The sequence below is a fragment of the Tachypleus tridentatus genome, chromosome 12 (assembly GCF_004210375.1).
Source record: "Tachypleus tridentatus isolate NWPU-2018 chromosome 12, ASM421037v1, whole genome shotgun sequence".
Classification (NCBI taxonomy): Eukaryota; Metazoa; Arthropoda; class Merostomata; order Xiphosura; family Limulidae; genus Tachypleus; species Tachypleus tridentatus.
Window position 1 is genome coordinate 35,114,947 of NC_134836.1, and position 19,965 is coordinate 35,134,911.

The window sequence follows — 19,965 nt, forward strand, 5'->3', positions numbered from 1 at the left end:
ACGTAATGTAGACTCAGGTATGCCTAACTCTCTACTAACTTTAGCGCGAGTTTCGCCGTTTCGTATTCTTTCTATGACATTCAGCTTTTGCTGAACGTCATACGATGCATGTTTACGTTTGGTACTCATGGGGTAGGAATTTGTCAATATGATATGCTCACTATTATATCAGAAACTGAAGTGATTTCTATTAGGTTTGTGGCCAATATTTATACAATTCCATAAAAATATCGGATTATCGAATTAATAATAATTCTTTAAGTATTGATCACTTTTTTCACGGATTTACCGCGGATTAACTTTAATGTATGGAGAGGTGTGATTCGGTAACAATGGCGGCCTCCATAAAGCTGACATAGAGAGCGGATAAGGTAGATTAACGGTCGATTTCTATTGTAATATATTTTATTTATTTCCCAAATTAAAGCAAATCCTTTTTAAATATCCCCTTGAAGTTATAAAGCCAGTATTAAATTCGTAAGCCGCGTTTTTACACGTTCTTAAATTAGCGGTGAGCCGCGATAATCCCCCCTCACATCGCTCACAAGACTTGCTACAGCGGCTTAAGCGATTTCGCGGTTTACTGGTCCGCGGCTTAATGGCGCTCCACTGTAGTACAACAGTGAATAGTGCCATCCGGAACGATTTAGTAAGAATGTTATATATCCATTATTAGCGAACCCGCGGCCTACATTTACTGGACTATTATAATACAAATTTAATGCTTTCAATACAATTTTGCACTTTTTCAGTTTAGTAATTACGCCTCTCAGTGGCACAGCGGCATGTCTACGGGCTCCCACCATTAAAAACCAGGTTTCGAAACCCGTGGTGGGCATAGCCCAGGTTGAACCCTTGTGTTATAATGCAAATTTAATCTCCTTAACCAAATTACGAACGTTAATTAGTAGGCTTACTTATTTACGTGTTATAATATGAATCAAAGCCAAATTTGGAGTCCGTTTCTTGGTGTTCCCTTAAAAGCGCTTTAGCGAAATACCCAGGTTCACTAAGAGGTTGGATGAAAATATTTATCTTTGTGCAAACCTCGTGCGCGAAACCATTCCTTTGGCACCACTTAGTTTGGTTTGACTTGTTTTTAATTGTGCGCAAAACTATATGAGAGCTATCTGCGTTAACTGTCCCTAATTAAGCAGTGTAAGACTAGAGGGAAGACAGCTTGTCATCACCACTCACCACCAAATGGCACCATTTAGAAGTTGGTCAGCTCAGCAGTTTAGGAAAATGTTGCTGTTGTTGTATTTTGGGGGGAGGACAATCCCCCGGTTCTCCAAGAAGTGGAGTAAAAATGTTTACCTTTGTGAAAATTTCGGTGCCAAAACGATTCGTTTGGCACCATTTTGAAGTTCAGCATTCGAGGACTATCTGCGCTAGCCATCCCTAATTGAGCAGTGTAAGACTAAAGGGAAGGCAGCTAGTCATCACCACCCATCGCCAACTCTTGGGCTACTCTTTTACCAACGAATAGTGGGATTGACCGTCACATTAAAACGTCCCCACGGCTGAAAGACCGAGCATATTTGGTGTGAGGGGATTCGAAACTGCGACCCTCGGATTACCAGTCGAGTGCCTTAATGTCTGGCCATGCCGGGCCTGATCTTTACGCATATATCTAGTGCAGATACTCAAATTATGTTGCATTTTTATATCTTTACACAAAACAGCCAAGACATTTGACGCTATCAATAACTGAAAGAGTGAGAGTAAATTGGATTCTTTAATAAAAATCACTGAATATAAAATTGCGTGAACTCCTTTACATGTTCTCTTGTAACAGTTTTACTGTTGTACATTAATTTTAGTGCCTACGTTTGTTTCTTTATATTTTTCTTTTTTTGCCTGTGACGTATATTCTTGTGTATGTGTTATGCAAGTCCCACCTGTTCTCGAAACTTATAAGGAATTTGTGAGAAAGGATCAACAATGTACTATGTGTGTATATATTATTAGTGATTGACAGTATTGTTGCAAGTCTAATTTGGTGAAGGTTCTAGAGTCTCACATGATTCTTAAAAAGTGGCTAGATGAGATAACAGGAAGATTGGGCAGCTACAATCAGTGTTCTATAAGCCTAGGAAGCTTCAAGTATAATCAGTGTCTCTTAACAAAAACTACAGAATTAGATCAGAAACGTTTATAGATTTCGAACATTAAAAACAGCTCAACCTCGATGAATAACTTCGAACATTATTATTTCTAGGGGGACATTAAATAACTTCATCGGTAAGAAGTGAACTTTTTAGCGGTGTGAGGCCTGTCAAGCCTAGTTAGCTTAGGTTATGCGTAACAAATATCAACTCAGAATTAATTTGCTCCTCGTGGACTTGAATCGCCCATAAAATATTTAGGTCTAGACTGTATATAAGACTCAGTGTTGTCTGTAAGTTTGTAAAATTGTTGTATATGAACCATCGTTTGTAATAACTTAGTAATAACCGTTATTATAAATTATGTTGTTTTTATGTTTCTGTATCAAAATATATTTGTGTTAAAAAAGGAAATTGTGTGTACCAATCTTGTTGACACATAACATAAATTTAATACATATTAGCATTTAATTAACTACTCAACTCAAATTTCTGATTATTTGAAATAGTAATACGTAACGCACATAAGATAATGAATTAGAGACTCGTCCGAAATAAATTATAATGGGTTACAGGTTTTGCTTCAGAGTGGAATGTATATATAGTGCATAATAATTTTCCCGCCATATTTAGTTTCATCATGTGCAGGTGATTAGGGTAGGATAGATTTCAATTGTATTAGTCACAAACTACTAATTTTCCTGCAAGAAAAATTCTTGAAAGTGAGACTACATAACACATGTGTATCTCCAACCGTATAAATAATATTTAAATGGTATGGGTGGTGGTAATTTTATGTTTAAATGACTGATAAACTACTAAGCTAAATCTGTGAGCGATAATTAGGGGTCTATTTATAAAAACAGATAACTGGAGACAGTTATTTCCGTAAAGAAACTTTTACAATTCATTTATTTTTATGATGTGGGAGCTAAACTATCGGGGAAAACTTTTCCATACATGATGTATCCCTAGTCCTTTTTAATATCTATATTAGTTCACACATATTTTTCTGTTCAAAGATTTTGGGATGTGCAGTTATTCCGATTGACAGCACAATATTTTTCCATTGTGTAATAGGTCACAGCTGATTTATCCCTTTCTCCCATTTTACAACGTATTTTATTTATTTTATATATGTGTGGTTATATTCACAGGTACTTCATAAATTCCTTGGTGTTTTCGTATATTCTGAATTTTGTCTCTTTCTTCAGGATAAAATATTTTATAACTTATTCATTTACCTCCGCCTTTTGAGTAAATTAAAGAACTTATTAGAAATAACGACAGTAAGGTCGACATATGAATACTTCCCTTGTTACTTTATTTTTTGGCCCGGCATGGCCAGGTGGGTTAAAGCGTTCGACTGGTAATCTGAGTGTCACTGGTTCGTATCCCGGCCGCACCAAACATGCTCGCCCTTTCAGCCGTGGGGGCGTTATAATGTTTACGGTCAATCCCACTATTTGTGGGTAAAAGAGTAGACCGAGAGTTGGCGGTGAGTGGTGATGACTAGCTGCCTTCCTTCTAGTCTTACACTGCTAAATTAGGGACGGCTAACACAGATAGCTCTCGTGTAGCTTTGTGCGAAATTCCAAAAACAAACAAACAATTATTTTCTTTTTTTTTTTTACTTTTCGTTACTGCATTTCAAAGTTTACTTTGTTAGTTATGTTAATATCATGACCTCGACCCAATATAATATTTTAAAGTAACTCCGGGTTCTTTAGAAATACATTCCTGAAATCACAGTTTTAAAAATGTATGTTGTCTCGGAGAAATAATGGTTTGAGTTGATACGCGGAAATAAATGTAAGGTCTATGTAGACTTCAGTTTTGAACGTTACCACATGGATCACATGTAAGCTGTAACACACTAACCCTGAAGAACGAATTACCGAAACAGCAGTTACCTAACATATCAAGTTATTTTTTGAAATTCATACTTTAATACATTGTTTTCTTAGCTTAGGTTTAATAGATTTGAGCACAAATACATTCACCGTAATTCAAAAATTATTAAAACAAGCACACGATACTAGTATATCACACTTTCTTAAAAGTTATATCGATCATATATGTTGGCTCTCTCTGGCATAAATATATAGTTACTGGCCTGATTACTATACTATTTCAATGTATGGCATTCATTAGGGCACCTAAAAACAGTCTTACATTGAAAACAAAACTCACAATATAACCGCAGTGCTTTCGAAAAGTTGTTTGTTTAAAAGTAAGCACGAAGCTACACAAGGGATTATCTGTGCTCTGCACACCACAGGTATCGAAACTCGAATTTTAGCGGTGTGAGTCCGCAGACATTCCGCTGTGCCATTGGAAGAGCCTTCGAAAGGTGAACCTATCTTCTTTAGTAGGAATAGTAACATCGCCCGAAAATGTCACATCCACCTATATAAAGTACTAGAAGATTTTATGTGGAGGGCCTAGCATGGCCAAGCGCGTAAGGCGTGCGACTCGTAATCCGAGGGTCGCGGGTTCGTGCCCGCGTCGCGCTAAACATGCTCGCCCTCCCAGCCGTGGGGGTGTATAAAGTTACGGTCAATCCCACTATTCGTTGGTAAAAGAGTAGCCCAAGAGTTGGCGGTGGGTGGTGATGACTAGCTGCCTTCCCTCTTGTCTTACACTGCTAAATTAGGGACGGCTAGCACAGAGAGCCCTCGAGTAGCTTTGTGCGAAATTCCAAGAAAACAAACAAACCTTTGCAATGCATAACACTATTCACACATAGCTGCCCCTCCTGTATATCGTTAGTACACCAAACTTTTAATATTTTTTGCATAGTTTATTGAAGTTTTAAAACTTTTCATCACAGTTACGCATGCAAGCCCTCATACGTTATTCTTTTAATTAGATAGATACTTGAACGAAACTCTTCATAATAAATATTTTAAAGTGACGATTTTACTAAAATAATAGCCTGTTCTAGACATAAACGTAAGTAAAACGACCAAAGGGGAAAGTGTAGGGTTGTAGGGGCAAGATAGGACACTAAGAATGATTTAATGTACCATATGTGGACGAATCTCTACCATTTAGAGCTGTTTTCTTGCCAAGGAAAGCAGTGGGTACTCACTGTACCTCGAGTAGCTTTGTGCGAAATTCCAAAACAAACAAACAACCAATTTTATGTGGATTAATAAACATTTCTAACTATGCTTGTTTTGTATTTGCTGTCATAAGCACAGTCACAAACATCATCAAACATAAAAAATTGTAATATGGTCATACTATTATCAAACTAGTTGAAACAAAATACTCTCCTTATTACTTGAGACGTATCGATCATAATATCATGACATTTGAATTATGTTATTCATTTCGAACAACATCCTCCAATCAGCAAACACTTTTCCACTTTCGAACAGAAATTCGTCCAGTTACTCCACCTGAAGAACGATTAAAAGGCAGTGCTTCCAGCACAAGGTCTGAAGGTTCACGTATTATACGTGTAACCAACACTGAACTCTTATTCAAGTTGTTTGAGGGTATCAGTGAGAAAAAGGTCCAACCTCCGGTGGTAAAAAGGGGAAGGTAAGTGATTTGGAAAGTTTACTGTTACCGTCTTCTACTGGTGGTTCTAAACTTGTTGAAATTATTTTTGCGTTATACTTAATAATATATAACTTAATAAATCCATAAAATAAGAAGATATTTAATTGCTATTAAAAGGAACTTTATGTTGTATTGTTAACTTGCAAGAATTCCTGAGGATGATGTACACGAAGTATATTCTATTACTTAAACACTTTAAAGTTTATTTTACTTCAAACTTTTTGAAATAACAAAGAAAACATTTTGATGTAATTGTATTCATTTTTAAACAGTTTGAACTCAGAATAAAGGTCACAACACCTAAACATAATAACAAATTACGAATTTATTACTGTTCTAGCTAGAGTAGCATGGGATATTTTGGAGACAAACCTATCCGAACTTATATTATTTTATCAGTTTATAGCAGTAGACTAGAAGCGGTATTTTCCGAACACGTGTATGTCACTTTTTATTGTTCCAATTCAGTGTAATAACAAGTAATGTGATGTACGGAACCCATTGTTTAACGTTTATATACCGGTATTATCTTACACCTTTAACTAAATACTCAGTGATATTGATGTAAATAGGTTCGAGGTAGGTATCCAAGTAACAACCCATAGTTTAATGTTTATTTACATCAATATCGTTATAACTGTTTAGTTAAAAATGTAAGATATGACCGGTAAATAAACATTAAACTATGATTTATTACACTTTTAACTAAAATGTTATAGCTATATCAATGTAAATAGGTTCGGGGTAGGTATCCAAATAACAAAAACAAAATAGTTATACCTGAAGATCATGAATATTTTGGTACCGTAGCACTTTGTTAATTCATTATTCTGTCTTACAGACCAAAGAAAACAAACGTCTGTAAAAGTTTTCCCCGCAATCTTCGAGAAGGAGATCCTTGCTTGGTGAGTACCGCCACAGAGAGTCTGTTACCCCTACTTCCAACACCTGAGAAAGCGGGAAACGCAGATGGGCGGAACACCCTCCAGCCAACTTTAACCTTGGTTTCTTTCTGTGATGGCGAAAAGTCCATCTCGTTGCCAGCGTTAAACATAGAACAAAACTATTCTCAAGTTCTCTCAGAACTTGTGGTGAAACTGTGAAAGTTCACATTAAGACAAAGAAATAAATCAGTATCCGAGTGGGAGACTTATTTTCATATTATGTGAGAGGGTGTGACGTCACAATAAATCTCGAAGGTCAAACATGCATTCAAATAATCAGCTTAACGGCTAAGTGAGAATGTCGGCGACAAGTACAATGTATAGATAAAATAAAGAAGCCTGAAAAACACCTTCCTCTGTTTTGACTTACGAAGTGACATGCGGTTGATTGTGATAGAAAAACTATAAAAATGTTTACTTAGTCGAAAAGAATAACCTCATTGTTTTTGTATATAAAACTAGTTTATATAATGTGTATTACAATAATATAATTTCGTTCACGTAAGTAGATATGGGTACAGTCTAAATTAAGCCTATTATCATTTTGTCGTCAAACATTTTAAAATTCCAGATTCGTTAATTCTTAGACGTAAATTACAATTCCTTAAAAGGCATAATATTATAAAAGTTTAGACCGAGCTACAAAAGTTATTTTCCTAATGTTAAAGTTGTGTCAACGGATCATATAAAATTACATGTATATATATGTGTGTGTGTGTGTGTGTGTGTGCATATGGAATCGAATCCCCACCACACCAAACATGCTCGCTTTCAGCCGTGGGGCCATTATATCATTACGGTCAATCCCATTATTCGTTGGTAAAAGAGTAATACAAGAATTGGCGTTGGGTGGTGATGACTAGCTGCCTTCTCTCTGGTCTTATACGCCTAAATTAGGGACAGCTAGCGCAGGTAGCCCTCGTGTAGCTTTGAGCGAAATTCAAAAACAAAGGTGTGTGTGTGTACTTCCACTTCAACTTTCAATGCTTTATATATGCTTGCGCGTGTGTGCATAAGGATATATTATTATATTTTCTATCGCTGGTAAAAGTTACTCAAAAAGTCGTTTTCTTGTGGGTTTTTTTACGTCTCATTTTTTCTTGTCATTTATTATTCATCAATTAAAATTATCGTCTAATATACAACTTTTAACTCTTTGTTCGTATAAAATATGATGCTTGATTTGGTTTGTTTGGATTAAGCACAAAACTACACAATGGGCTCTATGATCTGTGCCCACCATGGGTATGGAATCCAGGTTTTTACTGGGGAAAAAATATTGTTTATGTACAATAAGGTTTCTCTTTCTGCTGCGGTTATTTATTTCGGTTAATGCTGTTATTGTTGACACGTAAGTGGAATTTATTATTTAAATGTTTAGATATCAATGTGTTAAACAACATTAACAGTCATATGACTCTTTATACATACCAGGAAATCAGAAGTAGTCGTTCCTATGTAACGTTTTCGTCGTAATTTATTTTTTGCGTTAATAAACGATAAGGAAATGTATCTTATTATTTCATCATGAAATTTAAAATTTTAAGAGAATGGAATCCCACATTTTAGATTCATAAGAAATGTGATTGAATTCTATTCTTCAATTTATTTCCGCAACTTCAAGGCAGCGCTATCACGTACACTCCGCTCGAAGCAGAGTCGATTTGTGATGGCGCTGTCATCTTATCTGTAACTTTACCGGAATAATATTTATTGTTTTCAGTTCTCATTCTACATGAAAAGAAAAGCATTTAATTTTTGGTTAATATTCTCAGTTGTAGTTTCAATAAAATATTACTAAAAAAAAAGTTTATACTATTTCGTTGCAAGATTTGCAATTGTATTTATATTTCCAAGTTTATTTTTTGATTATGGTTTTCTGTTTCATTTCTGAAGTAAATCTTAAATTTTACTATTTGTCAGTTCTTATTCTGTGTTATTAATTATACGTTTTTTTTTAGTATGATAAAACTATTTACAGAGTATTTTTTTCCTTCAGATAATTTATTAATCTGTGATAACCCTGAACTCAGCATAATGAACAAGTGTGAGAAGTGTACTTAACAAAAGTTTATTTATATACCAAATGAGTTGAATAAAAAATTAAGATAGTGGTAAAACCACGAATCTTCTTAAAAAAAACAACAACAAACTAATAATGTAGTATTCTCGACGAAATTGGATTGTATCAGAGCTGAAATGTACAACTTTCAAACTCCAAAACTGTAACCGTTTTCAATTACCGAAGAACTAAAAGTAGTTTAAATTGATTGTTCAAGTTACCCTGCTATATAAAACAATGCTGTTATTAAACGCGGTTGATTTAAATACATTTTCGAAACGTCTGTGTGCAAGATAATCTGTCCATAACACCTACAAATAAAGAAAGCATTATTTCTCGAATTTCTCTTTTCTTTCACTGAATAAATATTTCCACAAAATTCAGTTAATGAATTCATGCATCTCACTTTAATTTCATACTTCCACGAATCTGTCGTCAGTACTGGACACGTTGAAAGAAATTAAACACTTGCATGGTTCTTTTGTTGCTGAAAACACACCGGAGAAAGCGAAACACTTTCATAGTTCTAGCTAAAACAAAGCAGTTCGAAAACAATGATAAATTCTTAATTTCTTTATTTTTGACATCATACTTTATAACATCAGGCCAATTACAGTATTTAAATTCAATAGAGGGCGCGACAAGACGAGAGCATTTAGGTTTCAAGGACCTATAATTATATACAAAATATGAACTATACAGAAACGATGGATAAGATATTTTCGTACGCACTGATCCTCCTTTATAGGAACAACATGAAGCACAACAATAAACTGTTTTTCATGAAACGACTTTTTACAACATTTATTTATAACTAAAAATTCATAAATTATTAATTGACCACCGAAGACAACATAGAACATAAAATAAGCAACGATTGCGAGTAAATGTTGTAAATTTACTCTCAATAGAGATTTGTGGAAATGTTTTTACTCTAAAACGTTAATGTTTTTCTTCCGTTAATCTTTAGAGAAACCTCGAAGCAATGATTCAAATACACGGTTGGCAGTCGTCATTGGTTGTTAATATGATGAAACGTTCATTTTCGTTTTAGTTTTAAATAATATGGATGAAACAATAGTCTGAAGTAAAATAAAAAGTGAAGTGAGTGAGTCGATTAAAGTTAATTCAAATGTTGATCGACATTACAACATCTTATTGATGGCTTGCCCTATCCGACAAATATAGACTCTCTCATTCTATTAATTATACATAATATAATAAGACAACAGTTGTATGGTTTTACGTGATTTACATCTGAACAGAGGCCTCACTAAGACAAGTATTTTCAAAAACTTTTCGGCTTTCTTTTTAACCTTATATTTTCCAATTATTAAGATTTAAAAGACAGCTGTACAAAATTTAAAGCGAGTTAAAATTTAGGAATTGTGAAAATATTACATGAAAGGATTAAAATTAACAGACGTATTTTTCTCGGCTTATAAAACCACTTCAGAATATTTAGCTGGATATGATTGAGGATTCAGCAGACATGTTATTAAATCTTGTTCAAAAACTGGTAGCATATGTCAGGAACATTTTGCCTTTGACCAATTATGGATGTCATGTAACACAAAAACATGTTTGTTGTCACAAAATTCCTGCCAAAAGTAGTAAAAAATGTTCTAAAAATATTTTTTTTGTGTGTATGATAGAAGGTTTTTTTGAAACGTGTATACTCCATGTTTAGGCTTAAACACAAACAGTGCTTCCTGAATGATATCACTCCAGTTAATTATATCTAACCTTTTTTTTCTTTTTAACCAGACTAAAATAGGTGTAAACTGTACTGTTTCTTATAATGCTGTTGTACTTCAATAAATGTTACAAAATACTCTATTACAGAGAAGAAAAATTCTAAAACATAAAACTGTCGTAAATACAAGTTTGATGAAGACAACCGTCTGTACTTGATACGAGAAACACTACAAACAACCGTTAAAATTTACTAAACGTTCTTTTTCCAAAATTAATGTCATTAATTGAAAACCGATTTAAATACTTTAATGTTGGAATCCTAATGCCACTTATTAATTTTTTTCAAAATTTGCAGAGAATTTTTCCTTAGCTATTTCAGTGATATTTCTTAAAATCTAATTACTGAGAAGACACTTTAAATTAAAAAATCACAAGTTTTCAAGCCCAGTAGTTTCTCTAACATATTTATCACATTTGAACTATAAATAGTAACTTATTTTCTTTCTTTGATGCCTCTAAAAAATACAATTACATTTTACGTACAAGTGAAATAAAATACATTTTTACCAAGAGCATATTAAAACACTTTGAGCATTACGTGACCACTCATTCTCACAAAAGCACACATTCACTTGAACCTTTAGAGATTAAAGAAAGACCAACCAGGTGCTTTCACTGCATTCAGATGTTGATCCTCACTTTTGCTTCAGCAATGGCTCACGGCTACATTGAGTTACTATGACAACAAAAATCATAGATTCAGTACTTTCTGAATACACCGATATTGTTTACGAACACAACATTTAGTTACCATGACAACTTTATGAATATTCTGTTCATGTAGGAACTTTATTAATTGTCCACATTTCATCCACTAATTGTTTTTTGTTGTTTTTGTTGTTGCAACAACTTAGCAGTTAATTATTTTCCTATGCCAATTTGCTACCATGGAAACACACCCAGAAATTAACTTCGTGTAGGTTTGTAGTTACGTTACAAACCTTATTTCAGGGAAGGGCGTTTTCAATAATTAGAAATCACACCACACGTCCAATTGATAAGATTATGCTATTGTATATCAAGAATTATCATAAACACCTTTTCTTAAAATCACATCGGCATTAGCCAAATGAAAACAAATTCAATTAATAAGAGTGTTTTAAACAACACTTTCAGAGGAGCAAGATGCTTTAATTAAAGCTCAAAACTCAACTACAACATAACACGTGATTGTCCCAAATGAAAGATAAAGTAATTTCTTGTGGTTATGCAACAATAAATAGGAGAGCACTACCTACAAACAGATGTTCAGCCTTATAGATGTGTGCAACATATAAATACCTGTCTGTAGTTTTTATGTTGCTCATGCAGCAATTTTTAATACAAAGTGGTTGCCATGAAAATATTATACGTGTCACACATTCAATCATCTAATTCTTAAAGTTTTCTTTTCTTATACAACAACTTAAACACTTTTCCATATTTCAGACTGGAGTAACAGTCAAGGTTTCAATGTCTCCTTGCGACTTTACCCGTCTGTGGCCATCAGCTTGTTTAAGCGTAACAGGAGAAGACTGAAAGCTGACTGATTGGTGAATATCTTGCTTCATCTTTAACCCCAAAGCTCGAGTCATGGATCCCTAAAGAAATCAGAGAAGTTTTCTTGCTCAGTTAAGAATCATTAGGTTAGGAACAGTAAACACTATCACTAATCTACTTTTGGAATTTTCAGTGAAGGACCCCTAACAAAATCAGATGAGTTTATGTTGCTTGTTAAAGACCTATTAAGTTAAAAAGGATAGGCACTATTATCAATCTTCTTGTGAAAGATAGAGTCAATGGCTCCTATAGATATCAAATATATTTTGTTTTTAGTTTCATTAAGTTAGGAAATGAGTAAATTGGTACTAATCTATTTGTGGAATGTAGGAGTTAAAATCACTATCTCCTAGATAACTCAAGTATGTTTAGTTTGCTCATTTAAGGCCCATTAAGTCATGAAGAATGGGTACTATCCCTAATTTACTTGTAAAATATTTGAGTTAGACATACAAACTCCTACAGGAATCTAGGAAGTTGTTTTTTCCTTCAGTTAAGATTCATTAAGTTATGAAAGGTAGTCACTAATCTATTTGTGGAACTTGAAACCAATGATGACTACAGAAACCAATTTTGTTGCTCAATGAAGATCCATTATGTTTAAAAGAATGGACATTGTCACTAATCCACTTGTGGAAATGTGTGTCGAGGATTACTACAGGAAATGAAAGGTTTTGTTGCTCAGTTAAGAAGCATTAAGTTATGAAGGGTGAAAAATGTCACTAATTAGTTATGGAACTTAAAGTAAGGGATTAGTTAGGACTTCTATAGAAATTAATGAAGCTTTTGTTGCTTTGTTAAGATTTATTAAGTTATGAAATGATGATACTATCAATAATCAATTTGTGGAATTTAGTCAAGAACATATACAGAAATCAAAAACTTTGTAATGCTCAATTAGTTTATGGTGGCTATTTCATTAATATACTAGTAGAATTTAGACTCAAGGACTCCTATAGAAATAGAACTTATATATAATTTATGATTCAATGAGCTGCAAAGGTTGGCCATTGTCTAATGATAATCTACTTTACTTGTTGGATATAAGATTTAAAGGTTAACATTTTCCTCACTGAAAATGCATTTCCAATAGACACTTGTCTCCTCTCACACAATAACTTTTCTGAATTATAAGCCTTTATGATCCCACTTGTTCTCGCATGAATAAGCATGGTATAGCTATGCTATAACATGCACCAACTCTCCACCTATAGGAATGTAACACACCTTCCTAGCATAGCTAACTCCCTCTATATTGTAGAGAAATATCATCACTTTAAAGTTAGGCAAAAGGATGCAATGACAGTGGGAGGTTGGGTGAGAAGTATGACAAGAGGTATCTATCTGAGAACATTATGTAGAAGAACATATCTGAGAACATTATGTAGGAGAACATTAAATTTTTACACAATACCCTACCTCCTCTCACATAATAGCTAGAATTCTACATGGAAATGGTGGAGAGATTGATGAAAAGGTTATTTAGACGAGTACTCTTCAGAAGGTGCTCGATAAAAACTCATGGAGTGCAATATCCTAGTATATGGCCATCATACCTGTGGGAGACTGCACTCCATTTATACCAGATATATTCTTTACCAGTTGTAAAAATGTGCGTTACTAAGTCAGGGGGAAAAATGCATATTCAATTTGTAATTGGATGCATTATATTGTGTGAATTGAATAGGAAATGTTAAAATAAAAGCTGTAGATCAACTCCAGTCCAAAACCAGGCAGTATCAGGTATTCGTCATCTGGTCCACAGTATGAGGAAGGTTTCCACCATTTTCACTTTAAGCCCAAGAACCAGAAAAGAAAATGAACTTACATTCCAAAAAACATGGGCCAGGCGCATGTGCAGACTCAACACACAACTGATAGCAGGCCATCTGAGAATTTGACATCCGGACAATGGTAAAAATGTGAAATGCAACATGAGGGATCGACTTCAGTCCAAAACCTGGTATTGTATGTGGTGTCTATGGAGAAAGGGACCCTACCAATCAACTGCATGAGGTTTCAATACCAATCCAACACCAAGCCACCCAGGAACCAATATTCTGGAGGTAGTGGGTGGAGGAAAGCCAGTTAGAGGGATGAACTGCATATGGCAGATTTGTCTAGTCCAAAATCAGATGCCATTAGGTATTTTTTTTCTGGTCCATACCATAAGGAGAGTATTCACCATCTAAACCAGCAGAAAACCACCACCACACTTTCAAGGACTGGAACTGAATATCCTTATAAGGAAGTCTTCATGGTATACCATCTCAGTGGAGAGGATCTGGTAAATGGTAAGGGCTTCCATACTCTATTGGAAGAGGGGGCAATGCAGTGAAGAGTTTGAGGCACAATAATAAAATGGGTTACAATGAAAACCTTATTTTAAAAACACAGGTCAGTTTCAATTTGGATGGGCAGCAGTCCCAACACTGTTTTACTTATAATAGTCCAAAAGTTGGCATGGTCTGGTTCTGTCCTAATTTATTCATCTTATTCTCTCAGCAAAACACTGAGAAAATCTCAAGCAGCCTTGTGGAATATTCCATCTTGACACTGATTGTTAGAGACCAAAAATGGCCTTATGGTGCTGATTTAAATGGAAGTATACATAAACAGTCACTACTCACAACAGAGTGGGATCCAGAAATGAGCAAAAGGCATCTGTAATGATAAGGAATAAAACATAAAAAGTTACCCATTCACACTCAAAACAAGGTGTGGAGAATGACAGTAGACAGTAATAAACAGATTACTAAATGATGTGCAAGATGGAATACAAGAGTATGCCAGTTTGTATTATCTCCTCCAGTGAACAACAGATGTGGGTAGAAAGCAGGATGATGAATTTGATGTAAACATATCTGGAAAATGTATAATAAATCCTTAGACAAAAATTAATAAGCCAGTAAGGTAAGTTGGCATAACCAACCCATAAGGGTGATTAGAAAGTGATCATGGGTTGAGAAGGAATACCACGGTATAAAGAGGCTGAAATAAAAATCACAGAAGGAAGTAGGGCAGGAGACATAACAAAACTTAAAGACAAAATAGGGTAATCTTGAACAAAATGGGAATACAAACGATAAATGGACGGGTGGAAAATATGGGTGAAGGTAACCATCCTCTTTATATGCAGCAGATATCTTGGGGAAACTACAATCCAGGTAAAAGAGAACAAAAGTGAGTATGGTGAAACAGAATACAAGATATGTCAAGAGCAAAGATATCTAACCAACAACATCCACGTGCAAAGGTAAAACAATAAACAAGTAGCAAAGGTTCATATGGAGAAAGAGCAAGAGTATGGAGAACAACTACACTGAGACTCCATTAACAGGAAGGGGTGTTGAACTGGGTAGATGAAAGGAGCAGAACCCAAGAGATAGAATAGGAAAGGAAATAATGCATTGAGAATGGAAAAAATAAAGGTATTAGATAAGAAGGATGCTCTGTAGTCCATAATAGTGGATACTGACAAACCATTATCGAATGGCCAGATAAAAAATCCATAAAGGTGAGGAACAGTAGGATAGGAAGGCAGAAACTTATGACACATATCAAATGCAGAAAATGAACCATTTTCTTTGGTAAACAAGTAATGAGGAAAAGCAGACAGAAAGAGGAAAGAAGGGATGCTACCATACAGAAAGACTAGATCCCCTTACAAGGACTGGACAAACTCCACTTGTGAAGCCAGAGTGTGATCTCAGTGGGATGACATATGGCTGACTGAGGTTGCTGGAGAAGGGAGCAGCACATGGGAAGAGTTAATGGAGGGAACAGCTGCAGAAAGGTTAGGATCAGAAACCATAGCTGAGCAGGCCAGAACAGGGTAACAAGAAGAACTCAACACAGAGTGGCTTATATGAGGAAAAGAACACATGGAAGAAGATGAATAGGAAATTAGAAAAAGATAAAAGTTGATCCAATCCTGTCTGAATGCATCCAGAGCCAAAGCCAAAGGATGTGGAATATGAGACCAGAATAAAGGTAGTTTGGAACCAAGATGTGTGACAAACACATTCAAAAGAAGAGTATCAAACTGTGAGCAAACACCAAAAACGTTGGGGAGTGAGGGACCACTCTGTAGGCAGAATTTTATCAGGATGAAATAAACAATCTGCTACAATATTCAGGGCATCTGAGATATGACAGGCAGGGATGTGGATTTGCTAAGGTGAGGTTAGGAAGTAAAAAAAGAGAGAGAGAGAGAGATTGACTATTTGAATGGGTGTCCTATTGCCAGATTGATGTAAAAGACAACAATTAAATTGTTGGAATAGATAAATAACAAGTGGCCCTGCAAAGAAGGTAGAAGATGCATCAAAACCCAACAAACAGCAAGAAATTTCAAGAGATTAATGTGGAGAGAAAATTCGACTACTGACCAACAGCCTTTGACATCCTGATAATCCATGTATGCCACCCTCTGTTCTGTGAAAGAAGCTACTGTAAATAGTTGCAACTCAGGACATGGAGAAGGAAGATAGAATCCAAAGGATCCAAAACAATATTCCATTGATCAATGAAGACCAAACGTTTGCATAACCACAGGGTATAAGGGCTTCCAAGGATGTCTAGGTCCCCAAAAGAAATAAAACCTCACATGCAGGGAGAAAAGGAAATGACTTTGTTCTGGAAACTGAGAGACACATCGACCTTAAACAAATGAACAAGACTAGGGCATGTTTAGAAAGGTGTTGTAAAATACCCCCAAATGGATCAGATACTGTGTGGTGTTGAAATAAGACTTCTTCAACTTGACTAGCCATCCAATCCATCTCTTGTAAGATAAAATAGGTACAAATGAGAGAGGCTTGTTGGGACAGAGTTAAATTTAACCATTCATCCATATAGTAATAGGACTACAAATCCTGGTCGAAGCTTGTGGCAAAAGCTCTGACCACGTAACAAAAGATTCAAGGTGCTGATAGCAGCCCAAAAGCAAGATTGCAGAAATGGAAAACTCAGTCTTCATTAACAAAAGAATGGTACTAACTGGAGGATGGTAAGATAGGGAAATAAATGTATGCATCTGAGACATGACCTTCATTATCCAGGGACCTAGAGTAATGAAGCCCAAAGTATGAGAAATGACTCCATGGTGAACCTAGAGAAGCTGGTGAAGCAGTTGAGGTTTGTTAGGTCAGTGATGGGATGCCAATCCCAAGTATTCTTGGGAACAATAAACGACCAGGAATAAAATCAAAGAGGAAGGTGGTTGGTTTGTTTGATAGCATCCATAAGCAAAAGATTTCAAACTGCTTCCAATACACACTGGCATGAAATGATATTTTGTGAAGAAGTGAAAGGAATTGGAAGTGAGGATAAAAGGGGTGAGGCTAGGAAAAGAAAGAAAAGTCCTTCAGACCTCAAAAACCCACAGATCTGTAGTAATGAACAAACTTGGTCAACTGCATGGAATAGTCACTGAAGATCATTGGTACAATAGAATGCAATAACGAGCAATGTGGTGGCTTGCTGCTAAAACTCAGGAAGAAGACACTGGAAAATGGGAGAAAGTAAGAAGAGATACAGGAGGTTCTAGAGGAGATGAAAAATTATGGAGAAAAGGGATGAATGTTGACATTTAGTTTCCACCTGGACTCCAAAGAGCCAAGAAGATCTCTAAATACAGACTAATGTAAAAAGGCTACAAACAAAGGTCACATAATTATGAAAGAGGGAGGCGTGTTTCAAATTTAATTGCTATCCTTGTATATCTGGTATTTTCTCTACTGTAAAAAAAATGGTTCCAAAATTAACAATGTAAAGTAGGATAAAAAAAATCAACATCTCAGACACCACATGGCATTCTATACCAGACTAATGCATGCACGCTTTAATCTTCCAATGTACACACAGGTTTAACAGAAGGTGACTAGAATACATTTCACCAAATAGTCATCACAATCTACAAGTGAAATTTTATTAGGATTAAAACAGTGTGAATTCTTTCTCTGGATGCCTTAAGCAAGTTTCTTTTCTTAATTGTGAATTAATTTAATGGTGTAACAATTTGATACAAACAGATTTACTCTGATATTTTAACTTGATAACATTAGATTTGTTTTCTGTTAATAAATTCTACTTTGAATAATTTTTAAAAAGTGTCATAAAAATATACAAGAGAAAGACAAATATATTTAACAAAATTCAAAAGTACAGTTGTAAAGAAATATCAACTGATTTTCCCAAAAAACTTGACATTAAAAATTAAAAAGTTATATGATAGAATATTAGAGAAACTATGACCTTCAATCTAGAATAAAGTAAGTTTACAAGAAAGAGTAATTATCACTGAAGTATTTATAAGAAAGAAGCTATCACTAAAAGGCTTACAAAACAATGTAGTTACTGTTAAAAGGTTTATAGTACACTGTAATTATCATTAAAAAAGTGTGATGCTTGAATAAAAAAATACCTGGAAGTTTCTTTGTTTCAGAACTTTCAAAATAGCTCTTTGAATGGTAGATACCTCTTTCAAATTATCTCAGCTTAAGCCAGTGCAATAAGCAAAATAAACAACAGGAAGGTGTGATTAAAAAAAATCAATTACCATTGATATTATCGATGTGCTATGGCCTTCTTCAGTTAAGACACACTCAGCTAGAGACAGGAAGCAGAGTTAGTAGATATATATAGGCATGCTGTAGAGGCAGTGAACTTGAGTCTGGTGTCATTAATAATTAATATTTTAATAGAAGTACTGAAATACCTTACTAAAACATTATGATATACTGATAATCACTTATAGTCTCCATATAACTGCACCAAATTTGACTATTAATAATGATAACATGTAGATTCTACAACAATTAAATCACTCATTCTCCCCAGCCATAAAAAGAAATTGTGGAAATGCTTTCTGTCTCCTGGATTATAATATTTTTTTTTCATCTTACAGTGTGTTTATCTATACGAAGAAGCTATACTTAGGCACATTTATTTTTTCTGATTTTACACTTAAATTGTTTTACACATGGAGTTCAGTGCTACAACATAAATAAATGTAATTGCAATGAACCTCAAAGTTACTCTTACATCTAAAGCTATCTAATTTGGTTTACAAATTGTTTTATTTTGAGCATTAATACTCACAGAAAGAACAAGAAAACATACTACTTGTTTTAAAGTTTAAAATATAGATACTAAATATGTTCTGTTCAGCTGTTAAGCAAGTTGAAGTGTATTACTTGTAAGTTTTTAATATTGGTACACATGGTGACAGATAAAGCCTATGCCTATTTAAAAATACAAAATTAATTTCATCTATTGGAATGCTAATAATTTGGTGTCTAAAACAAGTTTTAATGTATTAATGGCAAAAAGAAGGAATTTCTATAGATTTTTTTTTATCTAAGCCTTTCATATTTGATATAATATTTCAGATGTAAAAAGCAGTTTGAGGTAATGTCTTTTGTAAAAAAAATGTGGGGGAATGAGTGACTTTTTTATTATTATCACACCAGATGTTTGTACACTGTCTTCTTAAGGTAAAATAGACATGATACACTTTCATACAATTAGTGAGACATCACCACAAAATGATGTTTCACTTGGTAAAATACTTTACTAAATGAGAATGAAGCACTTAGATTTAGACTGAAATGAAACATTGTACATGCTTACTAAAAATTTAAAATGTAATAATAAATCTCACATGGTTAGTACAGAATTTGAATATAGAGATACAATTTACAAAGTTAACATAATGTTAGAATGTAATGGTACAATTTTCAAAGTTAATTTAGTGTTAGAATGAAATAATATACTTTACTTGATCAATACAGAATCACAACTAATAATGTTAGTGTTACATTACATTAAAGTATGACATTGATTTCATTCAATGCTTTTTCAATTATTTCTAATTAGAACATGGAACAAAATTACATTCATGCAAAAATAATTAAAAGTTTAACTTTAAGAAAGGAAACAACCATAATATTTGTGCTAGATGCTAATTGTCCCAAAG

The 19,965-nt window shown here is 34.3% G+C and overlaps 2 protein-coding genes across 7 annotated transcripts in view; one reads left to right on the top strand and one right to left on the bottom strand.

Moving 5' to 3' along the window:
* The window catches only part of LOC143235617 (uncharacterized), a 44,718-nt gene extending 36,311 nt beyond the window's left edge, over positions 1-8,407 (top strand). Inside the window, exons 3-4 of the mRNA XM_076473851.1 lie at positions 5,495-5,660; positions 6,523-8,407. Coding sequence (XP_076329966.1) covers positions 5,495-5,660; positions 6,523-6,784 — 428 coding nt within the window. The 3' untranslated portion in view covers positions 6,785-8,407. The remainder of the gene's footprint in view (positions 1-5,494; positions 5,661-6,522) is intronic.
* An 838-nt stretch (positions 8,408-9,245) lies between these two features.
* The window catches only part of LOC143235819 (kazrin-like), a 134,695-nt gene continuing 123,975 nt past the window's right edge, over positions 9,246-19,965 (bottom strand). For 4 of the 6 annotated variants that reach the window (XM_076474013.1, XM_076474012.1, XM_076474017.1 and 1 more), the window contains exon 14: positions 9,246-12,025. In XM_076474013.1, the coding sequence (XP_076330128.1) occupies positions 11,870-12,025 (156 nt within the window). In that variant the 3' untranslated portion in view covers positions 9,246-11,869. Of the gene's footprint in view, positions 12,026-18,546; positions 18,597-19,965 lie in introns of all 6 variants that reach the window. The other 2 variants (XM_076474015.1, XM_076474014.1) reach the window with 1 other exon arrangement.